The sequence below is a fragment of the Protopterus annectens genome, chromosome 11.part0 (genome assembly GCF_019279795.1).
Source record: "Protopterus annectens isolate FY-2018-M chromosome 11.part0, PAN1.0, whole genome shotgun sequence".
Taxonomy (NCBI): domain Eukaryota; kingdom Metazoa; phylum Chordata; order Ceratodontiformes; family Protopteridae; genus Protopterus; species Protopterus annectens.
Genome location: NC_056745.1, coordinates 1,257,009,792 through 1,257,029,741, shown reverse-complemented (window position 1 = coordinate 1,257,029,741; position 19,950 = coordinate 1,257,009,792). Strand labels below are relative to the sequence as shown.

At 37.2% G+C, this 19,950-nt stretch overlaps 1 protein-coding gene across 1 annotated transcript in view; it reads right to left on the bottom strand.

Annotated features, from left to right (window-relative positions):
* Positions 1–19,950, bottom strand: part of LOC122815058 (vomeronasal type-2 receptor 1-like) — a 246,136-nt gene that overhangs the window by 182,534 nt on the left and 43,652 nt on the right. The window contains exons 2-3 of the mRNA XM_044087302.1: positions 19,023–19,101; positions 2,601–2,892 (exon numbers count right to left, since the gene is read on the bottom strand). Coding sequence (XP_043943237.1) covers positions 2,601–2,892; positions 19,023–19,101 — 371 coding nt within the window. The remainder of the gene's footprint in view (positions 1–2,600; positions 2,893–19,022; positions 19,102–19,950) is intronic.

Genomic DNA, 19,950 nt, shown 5'->3' with positions numbered 1-19,950 from the left:
GCCGATTTTGCTTTCTCCGTTGCTTTTGGCCACAGCTCTGATGTACTGCGTAGGCATGTGCAGTACATCAGAACTGCCGAAGGGCAGCAAAGAGGCATTATACAATGCCATTATTTAAGAAAAGTAATTGTTTCTTTTCTTAAATAATGTCATAGTATAATAGCAATAACCCACTTCTGGGTGTGGGTAATGCAGGATTTACCCACGGTTGTCTTTGTTTGTTCGCCCTCGGGACCAAACCACGCCAACTGTGAGTAAATCCCGCATTACCCACACCCAGGCGTGGGTTATTGCTATAATAAGCATGTCAGAACAACTGTGTTTTGATTTTTTGGTTTAGATGTACCTGTAAAGACTTTAAGAATAAAATATCCTGGGCGTTCAGAAGCTGTATAGCTGCAGCACTGGTATGTTTTTCAGGTTCGTTTTTGTATATCCCATACGCCTCTACTGCACAAGGATTAAGGCATTATGCAGTAAAGACTGTAACTTGGCTGTATCTTTCTTGCAGTTTTTCCTGAGTGGTTTATCTGTGTGACCATCTTACCCTTTGGTTTGCATGTTGTCTTGGATATTTTAAAGGAACCATTATATTTATGGACATCAGGCTTAATTTTAAGCTCTGTGTTTTTAACATATAAACTAACAATCAGTTATGTTGTACTGTCAGAGTCATAAAAATGCCTGAAATAAGCATGTTTGCAACTAGTGGGGTTTAGCTTTTTTTGGCCTGAATGTACCTATAAAGGCTTAAAAAAGTAAAAAGTCATGATTATTCAGATGCTATGTAGCTGAAACACTAGTATGACCTTAAGGGGTCATTTGCACACATCCCATTAATCTCTACTACAGGAGGTTTAAGATATTACACAGTAAGACCTCTAGCTTGGCTAAGTCTTTCTTGCAGTTTTTACTAAAGGATTTATCTGTAAGACAATTTTACCTTTTGGTTTGGATGTTGTTTGGAATATTTTGTAGGAACTGTTATGTTTATGAACATCAGGTTTAGTTTTAAGCCTGATGTTCCTGAAAGATAGCTCAGCATTTATGATGTATTGATGAGCTCATGCAAAAGGTCAAAACGTGCATGTCTGCAGCTAGTGGGTTTTGGCTTTTTCAGCCTAAATCTACATATAAAGATGTAAAAATTAATGGCCATTTTGAAGCTATGTGGCTGAAGCACTGGTGTATACTTAAGGGGTCATTTGTATGTAGCCCATGGGCCTTTACTACAGGAGGTTTATCTAGCTTAGCTGGGTCTTCCTTGCAGTTTACATATATAAACCAGTAACACAAAGAAGATGTAAAATAAATAGCTCCATTTATTTGCAGACAATAAAGCTTTCACCCTCAATGGCCACTGTTAAAGTACTAAATGCTCCAATGTTTAAGTTCATTTTAATAATAAAATATAGATAATTTTAGAAGTCATGATCAAACAAAATAAGTACAAATCAGAAAATATTGCAACATCCAAAAATATTATACACTGACAAGCATGAAACACAAACCCACTTACTATTCAACATTACCAAAACTTCTTACTTGAAAAAATATTGTATCTTGGCATGGCAATAGTTCAATAGATTAATCTTAGAAAATAAATAAGAAAGACATAACTAAGAAAAATATTTACCAGTTTAAAAAACATAATTTCTCGACCATGGCAGGTTTTATCAACGCTCTCATTCAAAATCCATGTTCTTTCTAATTTGTATTGCAGTTGATGTTTAAAAGTTAAGGTCATATGCCCCCTCCTCCAAGCCTACCAATTCCAATGAAAAAAAACTGAGCTCCTGGGTAATCTATAACAAGATAAAACTGTGCACTATGTGATCATTTACAAATAATATCACTAAAGTGGACTGAAATGTGTTGTTTCTAGAGGCGAGAAGTCTACCCAACAGACTAAACAGCAGGAAAGAAAATAATCCTAAATGTAAATAATTGTAATGTAAATTACAAGGATAGATGCCTACAACTACAGGAGCTCATTGATAGAACAGTGTAAGGAGAATTACCAGTTACAGAAAATGGATTAAAAAACAGCATCTGCTTCACTATTGTCTGCACAGATGAGATAAGAATATGCACTAGTTAACAACATATTATCTATGCAAAGCTCTAACAGGCTGCACACTGGCTTTAAATGTATCTTGATATTGGTGATTTGAGGGATGCATGGTGTCAAGTTCTGTGTGTGTGTCTGTGTGTGTGTGTGTTTATGTTTATGAGAGACATACACAGCGTGTAAGTGGTAGCATCACAGGTTGTAATGACCCATTGAACTGCCTGACTAAAAGTAAGGGGGTGGGGTGATTGAGAGTGACAGCATAAGGCAGACAAAAATAGCTGAGCATAAATTTAGGTGAGGACAATGTTTTCTTTACATTAATGTGGTCATTATACATTACTGACTATTTATCACAATTTGTGGTTTAACTGAATCAAAATGAATGTTTCCTGTAGAGCCTAACACGAGGGTCAATGTAATAGCTATGTGAAATAATAATTATCTTCCATTCTAGTTTTTTTTAGTTCAAATGCTAATTGTTGCTTCCACTCTTAGATTGAAAATCAGTGTAAAGAATTTATCTTACCTGAGGGTAGTCATGGCAACCCAATATCTGAGCCATAGGTATCGAGTTTTTAGATGCTGCATCTCCAATAATGGCTGCAAGAGGAATTTCTACCCGGCATCGGTAATTTGGCACATAATGTTCCTGCCCTGTTATTTGCCACATAGTTGCCTCAATTGCTTTTGCTGCAACACCACAGGAATCATAAATCTCCATGCCAAGGGTAATGTTTGGGAGTAACGAGGGATTACTGTTGATTTCTTCTACTGCAAACACCATGGCATGCAGGAACTGGTATATGTTAACACGGAACCTGTTTAAGAAAAAGAAAACTGCAGACGTTGTGTCAGTCAGAGGACGTCAGAGAGCTAAAGGTTCATATTGAAGTCAAATAACACTAAAGTCAGTGTTATTGACAGCTGTGTTTATTGCTTACAGCAGAATGCAAGATATTACATACCAAGGTAAGTGAATAATGAATGGTAGAATGCTAGACGGCTCTCAGTTTAAATGTTTTATGTACCGTAGTTCACAAGGCAGAAAGTAAAATGTTATTCTTATCTAATATGTGGTTTCTAATCTAGAAAGAAGATCAGTCAAGGAAAAAATAAATCCAGCTGGATGCCGTTGTGGTGATAACTCTTTATCCATCCCTCCATCTGCCCAGCTATTTTCTAACCTGCTTGTCCTAGTGAGAGCCATGGTGGTAGCAAGCTGAGCAGAGTCGGTCAGACATGCCTATCCCAGTAACACTCCCCAGCTCATTCTATGGTATTCACTGCTATTCCCAAGTAAGCTAAGAAACAGAATCTCTCCATTATGTATTGGATGTGCTCCACAGCCTTTTAGAGGGATGTTCCTAGTAGGGTCTATGTTAGATAAATGAAAATGCAATCTCTCGATCGCTCATATTAGCAAATAATCATAACATCGAAATTTGTATTGTGGGGGGCTACTCCCCCCACACCCCCCACTAAATATATATTCCTACTCCAAGGTCGCACTACAGTGAGGAAAGGTAAATATCCCGCTCTTCACTGTACTGCAATCCCAAAATACCACTTCCAATGTTATGATTATTCGCTCATATGAGCTTTTGAGAGATTGTGTTTTCGTTTATCTACAGTAGAACCTCTTAGTATACTTTCCCTGGAGGCAGTGAGAGGACATCCTCACAAGATGCCCAAAACACCTAATTTGATTCCTGTCAACATGGAGGAGCTTTGGCTGTACTCCAAGCACCTTTTGGACTGTTGAGCTCCTCATTTTATCATAGGGAGTGAGACCATTTACCCTATAGAGAAAAATGATTTCCAATTTGTTATGTGTATGAAAATGAATGTCAAGAAAATCACTTTAAAAGGGGAGGAAAAAGAAGCTTAAGAGGAAAATCTTGATATCCATGTCAAAACCACTTAAAGTAGAGTATGACTGGGTCTCGAATCAAATCCAACTTATTATGAGTTTGAGATATGGATGCTGAGAAATTCATCTTGAGAGCAAAGTTTGAGACATTTTGATTGGAGACCCAGTTATATTTCTTTGTAGTGCATGGAGCTTTATCTGTTTCATGTACTACCAGTTATGGAAGAGAAAAATGTCTAGGAGTACAATGTATTTTACCAGCTTTTAAAGCATTTGAAAGCCAGTAAAACACTTTACCACTGTCAGACAGATATCAGGCAGAAACAAAGTGTGTCTCTCTGAAGAATGAAGGGCTTTAAAATCCCTTAGACAGTTCACTCTGACACACGTCATTGGACATGTGGGGTTTTCTTTGCTTGTTTAGAAGTGTGCCAGAGGGAAGTATCTAACAAATTTTAAAGATATTTTACCTTCTGCCACTGTTCTTTGCTGGCTGCCACTGTTTACACTGAGTTTTTAGTGTAAGACCTGATCTTAACAGCACTTAGGGATGCTTAACAAACTTTTGTTCAGCACCCCTAAGCACTGTTAAGACTGAGTATTTTCTAGAGACATCTGAAAGGTGCTTAACAGGTTTATTGTTTTTCAGATTTTGGAGAATAATCACAGTGCTACATGGACAGCAAGTGAATTATGATCAGAGAGACCTGATCACAATTTTTTACAGTGCATGGGGCTTTATCCACTCTATGTTCTATTACTTACAAAAAAATTCATAACACACTTAAGACTGCCACACAAAGAGTGAGCAGAAACAAAGTGTCTGATGAATTAATTGTTTTAAAACTAGTTAGACATTTCACTCTGCCACTATTTTTTTTTTGAGTTTATGATGGCGAATGTTTATTACAGCTTTTAAGGCTGCAAATTTGATTTCGGCATTGTTCTGTGGTGGTCACTGTTATACTATAGTACTGCACTAGAACTTAACTGTGCTGAAAAGTGCTTAACAAAACTTTGTTAAGCACCCTTTTTGCATTAGAAACATTTAACAGTTATCCATTTCCAGAATTCATTGAGTAACCCTAGAGCATCATGTACTAAAACAAACTCTCTTCTACTTTTCAAAAACATTTGGTGGTTCCCCAATTATGTACCTTCTGATTATGCTTCTCAGGTCATCAGGTGAGGGGATGCTTGTTATTCTGAAGGTTAGACTTGAAACTTTTATCATGTTGTCATTAACTTACTTTACCCTGACACTTTGGAATCAATTACATTCCCTGATTTGGACATGTGGCTGAGAGGCTTTGTTCAGGAAATCCCTAAAGTACCAGCTTTTTAGGAGAGTTTTCTTCTTCCATTATGGAGAACAACATCAGTTTATATTTTTGCTAATTTATTGTAGTAGTTAGTTATTGCTATTTAACACACACACACACACACACACACACACACACACACACACACACACACACACACACACACACACACACACACACACACACATTTGTGTGTGTGTGTGTGTGTGTGTGTGGGGGGGTATTTGTGCCAAATTACCTTGGCACATTTGGTGTTATATCCATACAGTATTTAATATAAAGTATTTAGATAGATTTTATGGTACACAGAACTAACTTTGACCACAAATCTAGGACAGCTGTGGAAATCAGGGACATCTGAGCAGTAATTGTCTCTCTCTGTCACACATATGTCTACTTCTGTTAGTATGGTACAGAAACATGTCATAAAAAATGATTTTAATTTAGCATTTCACTATTCTGTATAAAGGAGAAGTTTTATCTTATATACTCTATTGCTGTTTCTCTCAAATTCACACACACACACACACACACACACACACACACACACACACACACACACACACACACACACACACACACACACACACACACACACACACATTCCTCTTTCATTATACCTGAAGCATCAGTACCTCCTGCATAGTTCTGATTCCCAAAGCAAAAGACTATAAACATTGAGTGCCATCACTTTGTTAAATGTAGTGTAAACTGCACCTTTCGTACAGTATAACGGCACCAGCCTCCCCATGCATATATGTACACATTGCTTCTCTAGTAACACTGGTCTATAAAAGCAGCTAATCAATACATCCTTGGTTACAGAAGTAATTAATCAAATCTCAGTGTCAGTTATATTACATCCATGAAACCTAGCCCTGACCTGAAGAATTGCTGTGAATTTAAAAACCTTCCTACACAAATTATTCTAGAAAAAAATATCAAGAATCTCACACCTTTCCGAAATAATTTGATAAAAAAGAATTAAAACCCTTGCCCTTGTCTAAAGAGAAAATGGATCTGTAGCTCTGAAAAAGAATAAAATGCAGCTGTCATTTAGGACTTGCACTGTAAGTTCATTTTCAGGAGAAAAGTGTTACAAAATGATATACAACCACTCTCAACAATATGCTCACATATAGTAAGGCAGTTGGTTGTAGCTGGAATGGTTAGATAGGAACATATAATTATGGCAACAAAATCATCAGATCTGTGTAGCCTAACTGTATTTTTCAATTAACTCACTGCATCTACTACCAATTTCATCTCCACTTTAATTGCATTTGCCTCATATTATAGGTTCATAGGTTCATACTAGGCTATCTGCCCAAGGGCATTTATAAGCCTAGCCCATAGTTATGTGGCTTTCGCCACCCCTTTAGTTTGAATAAAAACTATGCCTATCATTTTGCTGTGCCTCTGTCAAGCAGTGACACTGAAGTAATCCCTGGGGTATATGTGCAATCTCCCATCCATTGGTCAAGATTCCTCTTGAACAAGGCCAGAGAGGTGCTCTGCCTCACATGTACCGGGATTTTGTTCCACAGCATAGGGAGTCTCTGGGTGATGAATCTGTCCCTCCAGCACGTTCTATTTATAACCGTGTCAAGGTTTAAGTCTCCGCCCTTGTGGTTCTGAGGGATCTAGATTTTTGAGGTGAAGCATATTCATCAAATCTGGGTTTGACATGGCCTTATATGTCAGGCACAGGTCACCTCTGAGCAAGCGGTATGAGACTGAATAGAGCTGGAGTTCTTTCAGTCGGGCAGCATAAGACATATTTTTGAGACCCTTTATCCTTTTGGTGAGGAACTTTTGGGGCCTTTCAAGCTGCAGCAGGTGTCTGGTCAGATACATTCCGAACGGGCATTGTACTCAATCATAGGTCTAATGAGTGATGAGTACAGGGGACGATGACCTCCCTTGATCTAGATGTGAATCCCTTCATGATCAGGTGGGTGATATAGAAGGTTTTCCTAACTACTTTAGCAACATGAGTGTCAAACGAAGGCTACTGTCAACCTGGGTCCCCAGATCTCTGATGACTTTTTCTGTGCTCAGTGGATTGCCACCTATATGGTAGCTAGGGGTAACCTTGTTTTTCCCGAAGGGTATGACTATGCATTTTTAGGCGTTTAACTTCAGGCCATGGCTCTGGCACCAGTTATCCGTTTCTGTGAGGCCCTTCTGGAGGATATCTGTGTCAGATGTGTTTTCGACTATGGAGCCCAGTTTGCAGTCATCTGCAAACTTTGTCAGCCATAACCCTCCTGTGTTTGCTTGTACTTCAGAAAAGTAGATGCCGAACAAGAGTGGACCCAGGACTGAGCCCTGTGGGACACCACTTGTGACAGGCTTTGAGTCTGACATGGCTCCAGCAACTCTGACCCTGTGGGTTCTGTCACTTAGCCAGTTTGCAACCCATCTTGTGATGTATGGGTTTACATTCAAGCTGATGAGTTTTTCGATGATACCTGAGTGGGGTATTGTGTCGAAGGCCTTTGCCAGGTCAAGGTAGGCTGTATGGACTGCCTTTCCTCATCAATGGCCTTGGTGACTGTCTCGAAAAAGTCAACCAAGTTTAAGAGGCAGGATCTGCCTTTGACAAAGCCAAACTGATTTGGATCCAAAGTCTGCAAGTTCCCTATGTCTTTATTTATGAGTTCCATTATGATCCTCTCCATGGCTTTGCAGATAAGGCTTGTCAAGCTAATGGGGCGGTAATTTCCAGGGTCTGTGGAGGCACCGCCCTTATGAAGTGGGACCACAGTCGCCGTGCGCCACTCCTTGGGTACGTATCCTGAGGTGAGGCTAAGATTAAACAGCTGTCCTAACTGTGGGTTTAATTCCTCGTTGAGTTCATGAAGCACACAGCCGGGGACACCATCCGGTCCCATGGATGCTGTGTTTTTTGCCTTAGTGAGGGCAGTTCTCACCTGGGCGTTGGAGATGTTTGGGGGGCTACAATCCTCTGGAATAGATATCTCTCCTTTTGGTTTTCTACTATCCTGAGTTCCATAGCCCCCAGTAATGTGTTTCATTTTATTCCTACCATTGTCTCTATGAAAGAAGGTTGTTTTGTACATATTCCGAATCTTGCTTCAGTTTACATGGTTTCTCAATGCCATATGGGTGGAAACTGTCTGTATAAGTGTGGGGGAAGCTGCTATCAAGGCCAGTATTGTCACTTCACATAGATAATATTGCAGTAACAATACCAAGATCTACTGACCATATGAGAGGTAACACTAATACTGGTTTTCTGGTTGGGGCAGCAGAGCATAGACATAGTAACATGGCCAAACCATTACCGTTGTCAGTCACACTGCATTAAAAGAGACAGTAAAGCAACTGAGCAGTGGGTTAGCCTGAGACACAATATGTATTGTGATAGCATACCTCTCAACCTCATAGAGCAAAAAATCTGGACAAAGCTGTAAATAATGGGGGGTTCAAAGGACCAAAAATAGGGACACTTTTTACATATTGCTCCTACAAACTTAGAAAGATGATAGAATAACAGGTTTTGCATCAGCATGAATTTTCTAAAGGGTATGACGTCTGAAAATCAGATCTATGTCATTATTGTTTATGCTAGTTGCACTGGAAGCTATTCATTATGATTCATTGCTTTAGTCATGCGGTTAGCAAGAACTCTACTCCCTTTCTCTGCAGCTGTATTCATATTTGACTCAGGAACCATATATAGCATTCTTGTCATTTACATACAGCCAACAAAGTGTAATAACACATAAACGTCTTGGGCAAAGCTAGAGAGGATGCAGGCATATAAATCAGCAGGCACATATTAAAAAAGCAGTAGGAGAAATAAATCTGTGAAATCAGTACAGAAGAAATGTCCACACCATTGAATAGATGTAATGCTAACATACTCATTCTTCAGGTGAGCATAGCTTACTGACTTCATCTTAACCTCACTGTAGCAATGCACGTGCCCAAGAGAAAATAAAGATGAATAAGAGGTTGAAAATAAAAAACATGCCTCTAGGGTCCTTCATGAAATATCATTTTTCAACAAATATTGATAGAGCTGCACCTATTTCTTTAACATACTTGTAAATATGTCACTGGAAGGAATTTAGTACTCTGCTGCAAACGCAAAGTGGAAATAAACAGCTTGACAGAAGGCTAGCAGCTGAGGAAATTCTAGAAAGATAAAACAGCTGTAGTGACAGCATATCTCACACTGACAAATGCTACCTGCTTTAAAGGTCAAGTCAAGTTTTTTTGCTGTAAAAATGAGAACTTTTCAGTTTAAAATGTATTAATCCTTCCAGCTTCCATGGTTGTTAGAAGATGCATGGGATAAAAAAAACAAACAAACAAAAAAAACCTTTAAATTCGAGTTTATTTTCACCAGAGAGAATATATAGGTATGACATGATATTCAAAATGTGTAGCTTTTTGTTATTTTAAAAGAAAAGGCCCAGATAATATAACGCGAGCAAGGGGCTTTATGCAACTTTGTATGAGTGACTTAAGACAACTGATACAAGCAACATAACACTACAAAATTATATATGAGTAGTGAAAATATCTGTTTCAACCACGAAATGAATGTTTGGAACAGGAGCTACATTATTCTGCTTTGTCTTTTTTCACTGATGTCTTAATTAAATACCTGTTACTGCAAGGTCATGGAAAATTATACATATACATGAACTCCTGCACACAAAAGGTCATAGAAAACCATACATGTGCATGAACTTAGAAGTTACTGGATATTTTAAGCTGTTGTCTAAAATCTCCTTATCCATTTTTACAAAAGCAGTAAACAACAAGCTGAAATTCTTCTTGTAATGAAGGATTTAGAGGAAGCTGCTTTTTTCCCCAAAAACAGTGCTGAGATGCACCATGACTATAAAATAGCTCCAAAATTTGATAATTCAGTACATATTTAGTATATTTATGTAAACAGCTGAATATCTTCTTACTTATCTTTACTCTTTTATAAAAAAGGTGGAAGTGGTCAAGTAGGTGCTATGTATGGTCTAAAGTGGTATTCAGTACTGACTGGAATTAAATAAATGTCATATTATACATTTCATTCTTTTTGATGACTGTCTGCCTTCCTTACAATAGTTTCCCAGAATACTTTGCCCCCAAACCCATATTTATTTTTAGTGCCATTCCCCCAAGCTCTTGTACTATGCTGAGTCTTTGGTGTTTGTTCCTGTGGCCTTGGCCATTTTCCTAGGTCAGGTGGGAATCAGGTAGCCTCAAGACATTATACTTTCTTATACCTTCTCAGGTATTCTGGCAGTAAAACTTGTTAAATATGAGAATCTGCACAAGAATCTGTCCTGTATGTCTCCAGTAAACTGCTTAGATGTTTAAACTCTCAAGACTATGGTATGTGTCCTAGAACTGAGATTTGTATGCAGACAGGCACTACTTCCTGAGTTCCTGTGACTCCTAACTTCAGTGCTTTGTAATGCACTGTCCTTCAGGAGGGAATAAATATGCAATGTGCCATGCTTCCTCGAGTGCCATACCTATCCCCTTACCTGAACCCAGAAGATGATATGCATTCCCGGCACACTCACGCTTCATATCCTGCAACACTCAGATCACGCACAGATATAAACCGCTCTCAGTATCAGTCTGTGAACAGGTAAACAAAAGGGTGATTTCCGTAAGTGATGTTCATAGATTTGAGTCTCCATATAAGACAAATATGCAGTGAAGTTGGAAATCTTTGCTTTACTACATGGAAACCTCAATCACAGCATACTTCAGAAGTATTTAATCCCCCCATTTCCCCAACAACACTATACTATGAAGACTACCTAACAATATCAAGTTACTGTCCAGTTTAGACAGCTAGCATGTTGTCTGCCAACATCAAAGAGGTACCCTGAGAACATCCTGCAGTTAGTAAATTCAGAATTTATAAACCATGACATGTGGAGTTGCTGTTCACTTAAAAAAAAAAGCTCCATTGAAAATCATATCAAAACTTCACAGTAGGGATAACAGTCCTTTGACAAAGCATATGAAAAACTACATAATGGAAGCTCTAAATTATCTGAAGAGAAAAATAATTTTACAATCTCAGAAAAATAAAATAAAAATTGACTCCCACATTAGCACTTAAAATATTCACATCTGCAGCTTATAGTGAGCATTTCTGAAACTGTGTTTGAGGAAATGGCAAATTGTTTTATAATGTTAATGAAATGTAAATGCAGCTAGACTACCATGAGTTATATCCCACACCCAGAGATGCAGCACTGAACTGATGTATGGCTCAGGGCTGTTAGCAGCAATCATAAAACCGGTCTGTGCATAAAAGTATGACAATAACTGTAATGTTTTTTTTCTAGCTGGGCTAGACAGTGTGACATTAACCCACTTTACTACGTCTGTATTTATCAAGACCTTTCTCATCCAGTTTCTTTTACTGAGTACCTGCCTTGTCAACAAAACATTTTAATCGGTTTATTAGACAGAATGTGTCCCTGTGATTTGTAGGTTTTGATTGGTAATTGACATGTGAATCTATGGGGAAAAGGGTGTTGTTAGGGTTTTGTTTTTTGTGTAGGAGGCGTTACTCTTTTCTGGTTTTATTTGATTATATAATTTTTACTTTTCCATATAAAGCCTTTCGGCTTTTCCCGGTTAGGGGTCGCCACAGCGGAACTCCGGTCCGCTCATGATTGGCAGTGGATTTTACGGTGCCGAGTTGCCAGCCCGATGCCCAACCTTCAACAAAGGCATGGCCATTCACGCTCGCACCTACCTGCATGTCTTTAATGTCACTCAACCGTGGGGGAGACGTGCAGACTCCATACAGAAGGTGCTTCAGCCGAGAAATCGAATGGAAGAATCTCTTGCTGTGAGGCGACTACGTACTTTTCCAGATGATTTCAGATAATTATGGAAAAGGAAGAGCGATTGGTTCTACATGGTACTGAATTTTCCCTTTTTTATAGTTGTAGAAATTGTGAATATTAGGTTACTATTCCTGAAAAAAACTCTTATTTATTTATACTGTTGTGGTTTCTCTTTTTAAGCTTAACTTGTTTTTGTTTTGTCAATAAAGGGGACTTATGATGGAGAAGTTATCAGGGGTTGACCTTGAATAGTTGGCCTTGATTAAGGTTGGTGGATCAGACAGTGCCATGCATTGAACCACTGTTTCATCTTTCACTGATTATGAAGAAACTGAATAACCAGATACTCTTCCTAAGTGAAAATGTTCAACATTGGGATTCATTCTTTCTCCACTACCCTGGCCGAAGGAACAACAAATATACACAGAAGTATTCATGTAATTACGTATATACATTATACAGAAAAACATTCAACAGAGTAATGAGTCATATAATAATAATGCATTAAGTAAACATACCATGAAAATATAGTTTTAATAATATTATATATGAAGATTTGTACAGGAGAGTATATCATCAAACACTGAACATTCAAAAAACTGACTGATTGAATCTAAAAGAAAAATTAAAAATAATTTTTGCAGGGGGGTAAGCCCCCCGCACCCTTCACACCCCTTGCTAATTATATATACCAACTCCAAGATTGCACAACACTGGGGTAAGGGCAAACTCCCTTACACCACTGCATTAGGATCCCATACAAAATGCTGGAAGCAAAAAAGTTCACTGAAAACAATGTTCACTCATATGAGCATTCAGCCTGTGCAGAGACATTCTGACAAAGTTTTGCTTCAGTAAAAAAGTGATGACAGTAAGAAAGAAAGTCAAATTCTAAGCAACTATAATTTAAACCTCACATCGTGTACTTAGATTCATGTTCCTGTACTGACATGTTTAGTAGGAGGATGTGCCAAACTCCTAAGGTGCTATCTTTTGGAAGAAATGTTAAACTAACATTCCTTCTACCTGAGTTCCTGAAAATTCATTTGAATGTTAGAGATCCCACAGAACTGGTCTGAGAAAGAATAATGAAGTCCCCGCTGGTACTGGTGCCAGAATTTCCCGTTGTTCTGAATGAAACACTGAGAGTGACTATGTGCTCTTACCTAGTTGCCAAATAAATACACAGCTTCCCATTTCATCTACTCACTAAACAGGCATGCACTTTGTCACCATCCTACATGTCAACATCCATGTACATCCTATACATAGAAAAGCAGCCAGAAATGCTTAAAGAACAATATTTTACCAATGCCTTCCCAGACTGGATTGCTATTACCTGTTTTATTTGGAACAATTTATTCTGATATATTGTTTCTGAGTAGATCAGATTGCAATTTGCATTACCTTAGCTCCTTGATTCAGAAATAACATGCAAACTTGATATTTAAGCCTCTGTCCTTAGAATTTTAAATGTTACTTTCTTAAAATTTCAGTTGTTGACCCTTTGCCAATGTGTATATGATTTTTCTTTATAAAATATTGCTTTAAGAAATTACTAGTGTTATAACTGGAATCTTAAATGCCAGCTGCTTCTTTTCAAGACAGAGGTCAACACGTGACAAATAAGGGAAGTCTGCCTCTTTGAATGTGATTTATTTTACATGAATTCTGGGATGGGGTCTTGGTACTAGGCATGTCTTTTTGTCCATCTTTTGAATAAGGGATTGTCTATATCATTTCAAAGCACAATTTTGGGGATGTAATGTAGTATGATGTACAATACATTCTTGGGGCTACTTTAAAGAGCTATATAAACTGTTTCATACTGGCACTATCAAGCATAACTTTCCCAGCAAACAAAAATAACACAATAGTGTTATTAGAGTGGTAAACATAAAACAATAGTTTGAGACTCAGAGACATGTATACCCTCAGAGTGCTAGCCTGCTGTCGTGATAAAGGCTGTTTGCTTAATTTTTTTTATTTTTGTGGCTAGAAGAAGGACCGACCATGCGACTGGCAATCTGTTCCATGGTCAAGCTGAAAATGATGCATCTTTCCTGGGGAAGATAAAAAAACAAATGCCAGTCAAACTACCAGTCCACAAAAGTGAATTTTTTAAAAGAAAAAAAAAAAAAACACAGTAAAGCACTTTCAAACACTGTGGCAGCCCTACAACAGAAAAAAAAAAATATTTTCAGTTAGTTTGTACTACTTTTAAACTGACAGAAAAAATGAGTGCTCTGTTTAAAAGAGGTCTATATCAGTCCGTCAAAATGGCTGATGATCGAACAGCATTTGTTCGAACTGTGAAGTTCAAACACTGATTATCGAAGTGGGCCGTTTCTGTGGTTTAGTGATTTTCAGGACTGTGGTGGAAAGTTATGGGTCAGGTTCAGGTAAGTGTGCGATTGTGTGGACGTTAGGGTTAGGGCGTGGGTTAGGTGAGTTAGGGTAAGGGAGTGGGTGAGGTGGGTGTGCGATAGTGACAGACTTTAGGGTTAGGGCGGGATAGGTGAGTTAGGGTTAGGGCATGGGTCAGGTGAGTGTGCGATAGTTATGGACCTTAGGGTTAGGGTTTGGGTTAAGGTAAGTGGATAGATAGTAGTGTATGTGTAGTTTAGTGTAGGGTTAGATGTAGGATTTTAAGTGTATGTGTGTGGATTGCTGTTTTTTTGGTGTGCTTGTGTTGTGTGTGTGTTTCTTGGAACAGCGATTTTTTTCCCTGGGAAAAAAATTGCAGTTCTAAGACCGATGTTTTTGCACTTCGTGGTTAGAAGTTCGAACATATGGTGTCGAACTTCAGCCGTTTCGGTGAACTAATATAGACCCGTTTAAAAGTACATTACAGTCTCAAGACAGTCCATTAAAACACAATACTCCTAGCTTTAAAATAACTTTCCAAAAGAGGAAAGTAATAAAACATAAAAAAATATAAGAACATGAAAGTTATTTTTCCCTTGAAGGGAACTTATCTGCCCAGCAAAGGAAAGCACAAGCTGAACATCGATCCTCAAAAGCCTCAGAGGAGTGTACCTTTTGGTGGCGGGAAAGCTCTGAAGGGCTTTGCACCCATACATGTCTTTTTTTTTTAGCTCATCTTGAGCTGCTTGACAGTTTGGGTGCATGGATGGTGGCCAGAAGCTTTGGAAGCTGGCCAGCAGTTGTATCCTTGGCAGGATATAACCAATATAGCTATGGCTATTGCAGCAGTGATCAATATGAGAAACATCTAAACAGCGTTAGTAGAGAAGTAAACATTTACCAGTAGTTTGAGACTTAGAGACATAGATTTATTCAGATTGAGGCCCATGTTTGGCTCAGCTCAAGCTGGTATCTAATCTGTGTGATTCTTATCCAGCAATATGTTAAATACTCATATTACTGCATACTCTGTTACGTTAACCTAGTGCATTCTCTGCTTGGGTTCCATTTATTACATTTACTTTTCAAAATGTATTGTAACAAGGTTGCAGCTGAATAAAGGTTCATGTGACTCAGCACAGTTCTGTGTAAAATAAAATAAAATATGCAATACTACTCAGTTTATTTATTTTAGTATCTAAGGAGGGAGTACTTGTTGAGATCCTATCAACACAAGGAAGTAATTTTAGAAGACAGTAGCAACAATAAAGTGAAATATAACAGGCAAATATAGGAAGATAGCACACATAATTTCAACTGGCACAGATTCCAAAATGGAGGAGGGATCACAGAGAATATGGCTAGTTTTCAGCTACTACATAAGATCATGGTTTGACATCACTGTCTTTACCTTATAGTTTTCTATCACTGATCATTACTCCTTAACTCTTTTGAAGTAACAACACTTTGTAAAGAAACCATGAAGAAGCTGTTCCTAATAGATATATGCGATTTCTTTGCTATTATAGCAAGGATGCTACAGCTATCCCATCCCTCCTGCAACTGAACTGAATGGTGCTACATTTTTAGACAAGTGCTCATCCAACATTATTTCTCTGTACAAGAACTGCGGCTATCTGAGAAAATGTAGTGAAGTAGGAAAAGGTGAACTGTTAAATCTGGAATATGTTCTGGGATGATGGAGTAGTATTATTCAAATTGTAGCACTGTATAGTAAATGATCAATTTTCACTTGCGGACTATTACCGTAATGATGCAGAACTAGTTTCTTTTTATTTTTGTTAGACTGTAGATGAGCCACCAAGACTTGGACAATTCTTTTTTTTTTCTGCTAAAGATAAGCATATAAATTTAGTAAAAAGTCAAAATCTATTGTTCATTCTCAATGTTATGCTGACAGTTAAGAAAGCGAATTAAGAATGCTAAAGTATACATACCGTCATAAAAGGCAGAGTACCCCTACTGAACATTATATTGAAAAATGTATCTTAATAAGTACAATCCCCAATTCCTTATTATTAAGTAAATTCAAAGCTGAACACATGTAAGTTGTGTTTATTCAATTTGCATAATGTTACATAATAAAATAGCAGATACTGTCAGACATGAAATATAGCACAATGACTAGGTGTATGAACCTAGAAAAATGTTTTCTTTACATAAATCAGTATTCCTTCAGCATTCAGTATTAAAATACCATACAATGCATAGTCCAGATTGAAAGCACATAATTAATGACATACTACTGAATTACAGTGCGGCATGTAAGTAAAGTATTTGTAATTAAAGTAATTGCCTTGCACTTACATGGTTTCAGATGAGATAAACATCTGCCATTGTGCAATTTTCTTTATGTATAAATATCACTACATATATATCCATATATATTAATATGCACATGGACATAGAAATAAGGGTGTTATATTGCTTGTGATGCTTACTACTAAGACAGTTATGAAGACTGAAATATTTTCTGTGCTGTGGGATACAAAGTTCTAGTCTAAGCTTTAATTGCTAACACTTACTACCCCCCCCCCCAGAACAAATGAATAGTTCTGAAATTTAAATTCAGTAGTAGTTCCCTAATGTACTTCTACTTGACATGTATATCCTTTTGAAAAAAAATGCCAAATGGCCATATTTCATGCCCTTTTGAAAAAAAATGCAAAGTGGAAATATCCACAGGCCAATTCAGTCTGAAACCAGCACTTTTTAAATTGATGTCATTATTCCAAATTTCACCCCCAAAATATTTTGGCCATAAAATCTGAAGCTCATAACTTAGGTAAATTTCTAGCAATGAAGAATGGCTTATACCTTCTTAGTAATTTGCTTGCATGGCTGGTTGATATCTTATACAGCTTCCACAGTCTTACTAAATTCGGACATATATTAATACCATTTGTATATGTCATTCCAAGTTTTAGACCCTTAGGTTGTTTTTCTTCCTCTCTCATTTCTTGTTAAAAAAACTCTTTCAGTTTGCTTTGTTTGAAAAAATGTTTAATAAAACTCAGTAAAAGTCTGGCATTAAATTTGAAATGTTTCATTAAGTATTGTATTATTTTTAATGATAAACATAAAATTAAGTTAGGAATGCAAGTACTAAATATATAACAGTGACTACAAAATCACAGATGTTTAGATCCTCACAAATTTTCTGTATAATGATGGTAACAGTTTATCTTACGTGTCACACTGAATTTGACTTCGCGGCTCTCTGAAAGTTGCTAATGGAAATGTCTTTCTGTATCGGAGTGGAAAGATACCACCAATCATGATGTCTCCTTGTGTGGTATAGCCTTTCATTTTTATAGTTTGAAGATTACAGCCTGTTGCTTTGGTGGCAGAGGTGGAGAGAGAAGTTATTATGACAATAGCAATGGGAAGAAAAAGCATAGTGATTACATCAAAACTAGTCTGCTACAATAGGAAACTTTTAAAATTCTGATAAATATTACATCATCCTGAGATGTAGGTATACTCTGTGTTGTACAGAGCTGCCTAAAATATTTCCAAAGGTATAAAGATTGATGTTTTTACCAGCAATATATTCAAACAGAACACTACAGAATGTAAAAAAGTAATGCAACCTCCTGTCTCTGCTGCAACTTAATTCAGATGGCTTGTTACAACACATTGAGGCTTAAAGCACAATACAGTTCTGTAACTGCTAGCATTCCTGTTGTACCATCCATGTCATGCACATTTACCAAGACATGAATGCTAGTTAAAGTATTTTTGTTGATCCTTGTATGCATCTCAGCACAAGTTAACCTTATAATTTTTTTCTCATCACTATTTATGAACTTCTCTGGTTCCGTGGGAGCCTCAAACAGAGAACAGCCTGGTTGTTTTTAATAGAATCCAGCTCTCAAGGGGTAGCCTGGAAAATTATTGTGGTATTTTTAAGTTCTGTTTGGTCAAAAGGGACCTCTCTCACCAGCTGAGTGACACTGATCATTCCAGTTAAACCTGAAATTACTGCCTTTAGCTGTTTGTTATTCATGCCATAACTTGTCTTCAGTTGATGTTTACTGCATATCCTAATAAATATTCTTGATTATAGTAATATAGTCAAATAAGAGTCAGGAGACAGCTTACAAATGACTTACTCACACTCAAAAATACAGAATATGTGGAAAGAAACAAAAACTTAATCAGGTTAATGTCTAATAGTAGTTACCTATGAAATATGTTACTTATTTGTATCTGTCTGCAGTGAGATTGCTGCTGTGATGTAATATCTTGCTTTCATTGCATTTGTGTATTTATGAGTTTGTCAAACTAGGAAAGGTAAAGGATCTAGAAAATCACTTAGTTGCCCTCAAGAAGGGTTTAAAGTTAATCTCAGTCAAATATTAAACAGAAAATAACGCATTTCCATACAGAGTAGGTTTTGTTACCACAGACCAGATATCCTGATTGTCCTGTATATGGATAGATACACATTATTTTACAAACCTTGCCAACTTTTAAAATGGTCGCTGCATTTGTTTGAAATGTCATACCTTTCAGTGATTTTCTTCTTATGTACAATATTGTTGCTTTTGTGTTTTATGCCGACACCATATTTTTCCTCTCCCTTCCCTGCACAGGAAATATAAAAGACAATTACAATTGAAAATGCAAGTGTTGACTTATCAACATGGACATGTAACTGGTCAAATATGTAAAATGCCTCTAAATGTTTATGTAGCATAACTGGCTAAAACCAGTTCCTGGTGATGCCCTTTTTGGAACATAACATGGAAATCATCAGTAATTTTGGTAGTATGACCCCATAGAGGAGCAGATCTGTATCTCACTCTCATGTGCATTATTCTATTATTATTTTTTTTTTTTTATGGCAAAACCATATAGCTGCACTAGTTCCTACCGTGAGAGAGAGAAAAGTGAATAAAATAAGGAAAACTGTTTGTCAGCAATCAGTTGATTGATGGTCAGAACATTATAACTGAAAAGCTACCAGCTTTTTGTAATGGGGTTTATAAACATGGAGTAGACCAAGAAGGAGAGTGTTCCATTTTATACAACTTTCTATCTTCTCTAAGTTTAAGAGATCATTCTCCCCTCCACAAAATAAAACAAAATTGTTTTTGTGTTTGGCTAGCTGGTAAATGTTGCTGTTTTGAGTAGTGACCTCCCAACATTTTAAATATTTTTGGGGTTGAATAGTTGTATGTTGTTTAAATGATATGCAATTATTCACTGAAAACCTGAAAATATCAGCTAATGCACAATACAATAATTTGAAAGCTCAGAGCTATGAAATACATGATGATTATGTAGAATATTTGACCTTGTGTAACTGCAGGTCCGGAATACCAAATGCTGTCATTACACACAATGTGGTGTTCTATATATGCCATTTCTTACACTACACTGCTTTTGGAACTACATTAAGTCCCAGGGGCTGCATTGTAAAAGAAAAAGCTA